This window comes from Crocuta crocuta, unplaced genomic scaffold, assembly GCF_008692635.1.
Source record: "Crocuta crocuta isolate KB4526 unplaced genomic scaffold, BGI_CrCroc_1.0 scaffold102, whole genome shotgun sequence".
Taxonomy (NCBI): domain Eukaryota; kingdom Metazoa; phylum Chordata; class Mammalia; order Carnivora; family Hyaenidae; genus Crocuta; species Crocuta crocuta.
In genome coordinates this window covers 12,091,490-12,100,426 of record NW_027530019.1, presented here as the reverse complement: position 1 = coordinate 12,100,426, position 8,937 = coordinate 12,091,490, and the positions used below count along the sequence as shown (strand labels likewise).

Genomic DNA, 8,937 nt, shown 5'->3' with positions numbered 1-8,937 from the left:
CTCTTTTTTTTTTTTTTTTTTTTATTTTGGAGAGAGACGGTGCAAGCAGGGGAGAGGGACAGAGGGAGAGACAAGAGAATCCCAAGCAGGCTTCACACTCCGTGTGGAGTCCAATGCAAGACTCTATCTCAGGACTCTGGGATCATGACCTGAGCCTAAATCAAGAGTTGAAACCGAGAGTCAGACACTCAACTGACTAAGCCAGTCAGGCACCCCATTCCTGTTTTGTTTTGTTTTTTTAAATCTTAAGACGTTCTCCCATCGGCAGCACATATAATAAAATTGAAACAAGACAGAGAAGATTAGCATGGCCCCTGTGCAAGGATGACACGCACATTTGTGAAGCTTTCCATCTTAATAAAAAAACTTATAAAAACAAATAGAAGGGAGCTTTCTTACACTGATAAAAGAGATCTACAACAAACCTTAGCAGATATTAACAAGTAGCAATAATGAAAGTTCTGTTTGCTAATCAACTTCCGACTAGAACCGTCACTGGTACTATGGAGAGCTGACTGGGCACAGAGGCCTGGACGACTGCATGGGCCACTGCACCACTTCTAGACCCTCTTGTCCTCATGAATAGATTGGATGAGTGATTCCTCAGATGACACCGCTCCTATCCCCGCAGAGCACACATGCTCAGTGCAGTTCTCTAATTCTAAAAATAAAACACTTCAGAGAATAATTGGACCAAGATCTGAAGAAGGTGCTATTTGAGGATGAATTTGTCTAGTCAGCCACAGACAATCAGGGAAGATGGCAAATGACTTGGCCATTTATTATTTTTGCCAGAATTGCCTCTTTTTATTAATCCTTCAATATGTATATATTTGTACCCCAAATGTACACCTTCTGATTTTCAAGAATCAATTTATGGAAAGAAATAACCGGTGTTGATGCAAATCAATATTTCAGCTCTTTTTTTTCCTTTCAGAAAATCCTGTAATTTATTATTTTTTTTAATCTATATCATGAGATTGGAGAAGGATGTAAAGGGATGGGGGAAAGGAAGGCCTGTGAATAGTTGGGTTGGAAAGCCTTTCTTTCCTGTGGAAAAGCTCAGCTCTTCTCTCTGAAGACAGAGGTGGCTGACTACAGTAATGTGAGGCATCACAAAAGCACCCTGTCCCTCATGTCATATCAGTACAGTTGCTTATTTTGCTTAAAGTAGCAATTTTCAGAGTATATTTGTGCCCTAAAGATTTTAGCAGAATTGAGGGGAGGGGAGTTCTTGGTTATGTGTGAAACAAATTTGGTGAAACAGTGTTAAATTCTCTTTACTCCAGCCCTTTAAATATGCTTGCTATTTTCTGAGAAGGGTTTAGTATTTAACCCTTCAAGGGTCTTTATGTTTCTTGGTCATACTTGAGAAATAGCTGGGTTAATATTGCAGTAAGAAATCTGGGGATAGATTATTTGGGTTGGTACCGTACCTAAGTGACGTCCAGGAACCAAGCTTCTACATTCTTGCTCTGGCATACAGAGCACGTAGGACTTTTACCTGTAGTCCCAAGATGGCTGCTGTGCCACCAAAGCATATTTATATTCCAGACAGGAAGAACGGGAAGAGCAAAATGCAAAGGACTCTCCCCCAGTGAAACTCTGCCTTCCTATCCAGGACCTTGCAAGGGAGTTCTGCTCACATCTTTATCTAGAATGACCTAGATGAGAAGACAAGGGTCTCCGCTTTCTGGCTGTTAAATTTAAGGACGTCAAAGGAAAAGAGGTTGGGGGGTAGATTTTTCTTTAATCTTCATAAAAAAGTGCCCCTGACCCCCAAATCATTTATCTGTAATTCCTGGCTTTTGGTCCTGCAGGTGCTACGTATGATGGTCGGAGTAAATATCTCGGATGAGCAGCTGGGCAGCATTGCAGACAGGACCATCCAGGAGGCTGATCAGGATGGGGACAGCGCCATCTCTTTCACAGAATTTGTTAAGGTCAGTCACCCCTCAGTTTGAAAATGTTGAAAAGCTTGACAATTCTGTTGTCCAGGAGGGAGAGAGAAAAACATTCAGATAAGAATTTGCAGTATCTCCTGTTTGGACCTTCATAACTGTAATTGGGTTTTGTTTTGTATTTTCCAGGTTTTGGAGAAGGTGGACGTAGAACAGAAAATGAGCATCCGATTTCTTCACTAAAGGACTGAGACCAAACTGTTTCTTGCTTTCGAGTATTTAAGAACTGGAATTTGAGAGTCCTCCTATCTACCAGCCCCACCTCCACCCCATCATCCTCCCTTCTCCCAAAGTACTACTGCTGTTGCATGAGAACCCCAAATACGGTCTGTCAACACAAACCTGCCTTTGGTGTATAAACAGGGCATTACAGAATGGTACACCGTCTGTTTCTGTTCAGTATCATTTGCCAGTTATCTCCATTTCTAAATACCGTCTCCTCTGGTTCGCTGCTGAATGCCACACGTTCATCCAGTCTGAGGAAGTGAGAAAGGGAATCCTGCCAAGAACCAACCAGCAAAGTTCTTTCACTGGATGTAGATGAAACCGTGCTGCCTTCCCTCCAGCCAGGCTTTGGCATGCTCCTTCGTCCTTTTTTATATGCCCCTCGCTTCCTACTTCTCTCTTACCCAACAGACCATTCACTTTGTCTTTAAGTCTCCCTGCTTTTTTTTTTAAGCTTCAGTCCGTCTGTTCTACTTGGCACCCCCAAGCTATGCCTGTTAAATGTGTTTCTCACTTGGCAGGATAGCGCAGTTATGGTGGTCTGGCAGTTTTTGTCTACCTTTATTCTTAAATGGGTCTCTGGGATGTTGCCTCTCCAGGAGCTTTTCTATGACCAACATTTCTCTCAGAAGAATGATCATCTCTTGGTCCCCTGCACTCTGCTCTGTCACCAAAGGACTGTTGGTTGGGGATGTTCTTGAAAGGTAGTGGCCTTGGTGAGAGGTGTAGAGCCAAGTGTGCTAGGTGGCTTGCCCAGGTGGCTCTACCTCTGGCCTCTGATTATCAACATACACACCTACGTGGCAACTCATGTTAGTACAGTGTTGACTCTTCAGAAAATAGCCATATGCCTGCAGGTTTGCTTAGTTTTGGGACCGCATCACCACCAGAATGGCTGCCCTGCCATCATGCTTGGGGCCTTCCTCATGGCTTTTTGAACAGGGAGCCTGGGCACTCTAAAAGCCTGGTGTATCCCCACTTCTGCAAAATGGTTTATACCTCAGTGTTATGTGCCCTGGAATGTTTTTCACTTCACATTTCCAAATAGGAAGAGTAGTGTTCATGGAAGTGCCTAATTCATCCCAGTCCAAGAGATTTAACGGTTATCTTCAGTTCTTGAAGTTTTGCATAAAATTCTCTCTGAATTTTACCCTTGGCAAATATTAATGCAGGAAGCCATAGTCTGCTCCTAAAAGAGGTCCAAAGCATCGAATGTATTATTATCATTAGCTGCCTGGTTATGCTGACTTCCTAGCTCCTCTTGTAAACCACTACTTATTTCTTAGAAACAAGGAGTCTGGCACCAGTGGCACAACCTAAAGTGGCATTACAGGCCTTTGCATGAGCCACAGCAACTTCTCTGCCTATCCAGCTTAGTATCGACCTCTCAGAATCAGGCTGTTGTCATCCTAATGTCCATGTTTATGAGTCTTAATGTCTGTGTATCTGCTCTTGGGCGATTTTCTCTGACTCATTGCTTGCTTGCTTGGCTTGTTTCCTGGCTTTGGAAGGCTAGCCAAGAAGGGAGTTGCTTACAAACAAAAATCCTGCAAAGGGATAGGGAAGGGTGGGAAACAGCAGTGGCCAGGATGGATGACTCAAGTATGACTGAGAAATTCTTAATGAAGTTATCAGTCTAACTTTGTGATCAAGTGATGTAATATAGGAAATGTACAAAAGGGAAGAGTTTTCTGACACTGATCTGTTAGAGAGGTACTTCAGAGGCTCCTTGACTTGACTCACATATTTAAAGTTCCTAAGTTTGTAGCTTTTTCCTCCTTTTGGCTGTATAGCAAACTGTTTTAATCCACGGTTGTGCCTTACTGTTCCATTAAAATTGTATTCTTCAATCCATCAATAAATACTTGCGGTTAAAACAAAATAACTTGATTTTGTCCATTTGTTTCTAAGAATTTTATAGAACTCAGTCCCCTTCTTCAAGTTTGAAATTCCAAACCGTGTTTCCCTTATTCAGGTTTACATCTGTGCTGTCAAATGCATGTTTGTTCTGTTGCTGCCTGGACATAGGATGTGGGGGCATTCATCTAGGGGCCAGCACTGTGTATCTCTGGGCGTAGCTTTGTTAACCTCAGTCACTTCCCTTTCACTCCAAGTAGCATTCCATTTCTGTTCTTGACTCCCTGGCTTTTTAAATATAGAAAAGACTTCTAAAAGTAGGCTATGTGTTTATTGCTTGTTATTAAGTTGTCCACCTCCTCATGCCATGCAACCTCAGTGATGTATTATACCCAGCTGTTGTTACATGGCTTTTCGCATCTTTAAGACTCAGTGACTGCTTCATCTGTAGGGTACGAATATCTCCTTTTAGGTTTAGTGGCATGCCACAGGACCCAAAGCAGTAATAATAGCTGAAATCAGTCCTACAGATTCTAACACAATACTCTCTTCTCCTTTCCCATCCCTCTGCCTCAAAAGTCCTTTCCAATGGCTTGCTGACTTGCATGGTGTTTAAGTTTTATTTCACTTTGAGTCTAATGTTAGGATTCAGTGAAACTGGAAAAGAGATGAAGTGACCATGCTGCCCATTTTGGAGAAAACTTAATGTTACTGACCATGTCCATAGGAATAGCAGTCTTGTGGCTAAAGTAAAATATAATACTGTAAAAATGTTATAAAATATTATAGCATTAAATATAGTTTGAGGAAAATCCTCTTAACCAGTTTGGCTTCTCTTGTTCCCTTCTGGTCTATCCATGTGTTAATAAATAATATTAACAGTAATATTTCCATGTTATCTGCTCTTCTTAGGTTATATTAGTGGTTATACAATATTTTGCCAACTTGATATAATATTTAATTATTAACTTGTTTATTGTTTCCAATTTTATCTGTTATAAATGATGATTCAATGAATACCTTTCTGCACATAACCCTTTAGTTTCAAAAATTTTACAGGAATGGGATTACTAGGTCAGGTTTGGGCATATACTTTAAGTTTTTGATATGTTTCCAAAGAAATAAATGCCAAAATGCCACAAGTAATTGAAATTACTTTCTTTTACTTTCAGCATTCTCCTCGGAACATTCTTTATTGTCGTCTATCTTTTCAAATTGCTTTTAGAATCATGTTATCAAATTGTGTATTTAAAATACTTATTAGAAAAGATTTTGTTGAGGGGCATCTGGGTGGCTCGGTTAAACTTCTAACTCTTGATTTCAGCTCAGATTATGAGTCAAGCCCCACATCAGGCACTGCACTGACAGCAAGGAGCTAGCTTGGGATTCTGTCTGTGTCTGTCTGTCTGTCTGTCTCTCTTAAATAAACTTAAAAAAAAAAGAATAGATTGTGTTAATTACTCTAAATATAGTAAGCATTCATTGTAGAGATGCCTCAGATAGCACTATTATTTCAAACTGGATTTCTTATACTATATACCAGGTATTTATTCTGTTTCTCAAACACTGAGAGAAGAACTTCCTGGAAGGAAGCCATCATTACTGGACTGAAATTCCCTAAATTTGTATTACTTTGGCTGAGCTTTGAGTCAACAAACCATTCAAACTACAGAAGGCTGGTATTTGCCAATACAGATCTGTGTAACATCTAGTTTAGCAGAAACTTCATTTTAGGCATTCCTTTTTTAAAAGAATTGTTTTTAAGTTCATTTATTTATTTTGACTTAGGGGGAGAGGGGCAGAGAGAGACAAGGAGAGATAGAATCCCAAGCAGGCTCTTTGTCGGCACAGACTCATAAACTGCGGGGTGCAGACTCATAAACCGTGAAATGACCTGAGCCAAAATCAAGAATCAGACACTTAACCTACTAAGCCACTCAGGTGCCCCCAGAGATTCATTTTCTTTTCCTCTACAGCAAGGAGTGATGGGAGATTTTCCTGTACGTTTGTGAAGTATTGGAGGCTGTTTCTTCCCAGCGCTGGCATGGAGCAGACAGCAGTGAAGAGCCTCGTGTCTTTTAAGATGGTGTAAGCAACTAGTCTGACATCTTTACCTGAGGTATAAGCTAATCAAGGACTTGGTCTCAGGATGCCGAGACTCAGTTTTCTTCTCTATATTCTTCAGTCTTCTAAGCTCTAGATTCTGATCTGTCAACAAAACTAGAGAGTTTATTTGGAGACATGGTCTTAACACTTTCCACCATGCTTTACAGTCTATTCAAGAACTGAACCAGGTAGGAGAATTGTTATAGCCTGTATCTGAACGTGGCTGCAGAAATAAGAATTAATCAAGGAAGGTCTCTTGGCTGCTACAATAGATAACAAGCACCTTTAACCAGACTTTCAGTGTTTTATTTACAAGAAAATCTCTTAATACCTAAAACACACACACACACACACACACACACACACACGAGAGAGAGAGACAGACAGACGTGCACTCACACAGTTTCTTTAGAAACAATTCTTTTAAGTTTTAACAAATCTGGCAAATTGGTCATCCAGACTATAACATGGAAAATTTGGGGGGACAGTAATGGGGACACTGCTAGCAGTGGGGATGCTGACAACCAGGAGGAGCTGACAAAGGAGACCGTATAAACTAAATAGATCAATAAACAGTCCAGTGTAGACTAACTAATCCTAAATAGTTCATTAACCCTGAAGGCACTTCAGCATGAGTTTATAGAAAAGACCTCAAGTCAGTAAGACAGGTGAAAAATGTGCTGGTTTTTAGGAGTGTAGACTTAAGTAAAACGGAAATTAAGTGAAGCATCATTGATAATAAAAAGAAATTTTTAACATTATATCATTCACGCTGTACTTGAATCTGTGTACTCAATACTATGTGTCCTGGTTGAGCTCAGTGACTCTTGTCTGGTTTTATACAGATAGCACATCTTTTTCCTTCCTACTTTGGAAAAAGAAATGGTTGATAGTGACATCAAATGTGACATGGGTTTGAGGCTTATATCTGCAAACAACCATATGGATTATGGAGAGAAAAAGCATTATTCTCCATGATGCTGAATATCTTGAGGGTAGGAGCTATGGTTCTTCTGCCAATAATGAAATAGCAGATTTCTAGTTTTTAAAATATCCTTGGGGCACCTGGGTGGCTTAGTCGGTTAAGCGTCCGACTTTCACTTAGGTCATGATCTTGCGGTCAGTGGGTTCGAGCCCTGCGTCGGGCTCTGTGCTGACTGCCAGCTCAGAGCCTGGAGCCTCTTTCAGTCTGTGACTCCCTCTCTCTCTGACCCTCCCCTGCTCACGCTGTCTCTCTCTCTCTCCTAGAAATAAATAAAAATATTAAAAAATATATATATAATCAGGGGCACCTGGGTGGCTCAGTCAGTTAAGCGTCCGACTTTGGCTCAGGTCATGATCTCATGGTTTGTCGGTTCGAGCCTCGCATCGGGCTCTGTGCTGATAGCTAGCTCAGAACCTGGAGCCTGCTTCGGATTCTGTATCTCTCTCTCTAACCCTCTCTTGCTCACTCTGCCTCTCTTTCTCTCTCTCAGAAATAAAACATTAAAAATTTTTTAAAAATAATAAAATATTCTCTGCAAGATGACAACTGGGAGAAAGCTGTCATGGAGCTTTCCAAAATCCAAAGCAGGCTCCAGGCTCCAAGCTGTCAGCATATAGCCCAATGTGAGCCTCGAACCCATGAACCGCAAGATCATGGCCTGAGCTGAAGTCAGATGCTTAACCAACTGAGCCACCCAGGCGCCCCTTTGTGAAACATTTTCTAAGAACTGACTCAATTTCTGAATAAAACTCATTTTCAGAAGAATGCATGTGCTAAATTTTGGATGTGTATTGCACTGCCTGTAGCCTCTTCCTTCCTGGCAGATGGAGAGACAGAATCATAAATCTGGGGTAGCGTACAATCTGTGTTTGCAAAAAATGACTGCATTCTGTGCACTCCTCACCTGTGCCCATGAGTTCTAATCATGAGATATCATAGATATTGGGGGATGGCTAGAGAACAGAAAGAGGCAGATATCAGCAAAGCTTGCCAAAGGGGAGAAGAGAAGATTTCTTTCTTTTTTTTTTTTTTTTACAAATAGTTTATTGTCAAATTAGTTTCCACATAACACCCAGTGCTCATCCCCACAAGTGCCCTCCTCCATGCCCATCCCCCCTCCCCCCTACATCCATCAGTCCTCAGTTTTTGTCAGCATTCAAGAGTCTCTCATGGTTTGCCTCTCTCCCTTTCCCCCACCATTTCCCCCCTTCTTCTCCCCCTTGTTCCTCCGTCAAGTTCCTCCTAATCCTCCTATACGTGCAAACATATGATATTTGTCCTTCTCTGCCTGACTTATTTCGCTCAGCATAACACCCTCAAGGTCCATCCATGTTGCTACACATGGCCAGATTTCATTGTTTCTCATTGCCATGTAGTATTCCATGGTATAGATAAACCACATCTTCTTGATCCATTCATCTGTTGATGGACACTTAGGCTCTTTCCATGTTTTAGCTATTGTGGAGAGTGCTGCTATGAACATTGGGGTACATGTGCTCCTATGCCTCAGCATTTCTGTATCCCTTGGGTAAATTCCTAGCAGTGCTATTGCTGGGTCATAGGGGAGTTCTATTGTTAGTTTCCTGAGGAACCTCCACACTGTTTTCCAGAGGGGCTGTACCAGTTTACATTCCCACCAACAGTGTAGGAGGGTGCCCGTTTCTCCACATCCTCGCCAGCATCTAGAGTTCTCTGATTTGCTCATTTTAGCCACTCTGACTGGCGTGAGGTGGTATCTCAGTGTGGTTTTGATTTGTATTTCCCTGATGAGGAGGGATGCTGAACATCGTTTCATGTGTCTGT

At 41.5% G+C, this 8,937-nt stretch overlaps 1 protein-coding gene and 1 non-coding gene across 2 annotated transcripts in view; both read left to right on the top strand.

Annotated features, from left to right (window-relative positions):
• The window catches only part of CHP1 (calcineurin like EF-hand protein 1), a 49,712-nt gene extending 45,641 nt beyond the window's left edge, over nt 1-4,071 (top strand). The window contains exons 6-7 of the mRNA XM_077764654.1: nt 1,821-1,943; nt 2,091-4,071. Of these exons, the coding sequence (XP_077620780.1) occupies nt 1,821-1,943; nt 2,091-2,144 (177 nt within the window). The 3' untranslated portion in view covers nt 2,145-4,071. The remainder of the gene's footprint in view (nt 1-1,820; nt 1,944-2,090) is intronic.
• LOC144231991 (U6 spliceosomal RNA) lies at nt 253-359 on the top strand. Its single transcript, XR_013335274.1, has one exon. It is a non-coding gene; the product is annotated as a U6 spliceosomal RNA (small nuclear RNA).
• Nucleotides 4,072-8,937: the final 4,866 nt, after the last annotated feature.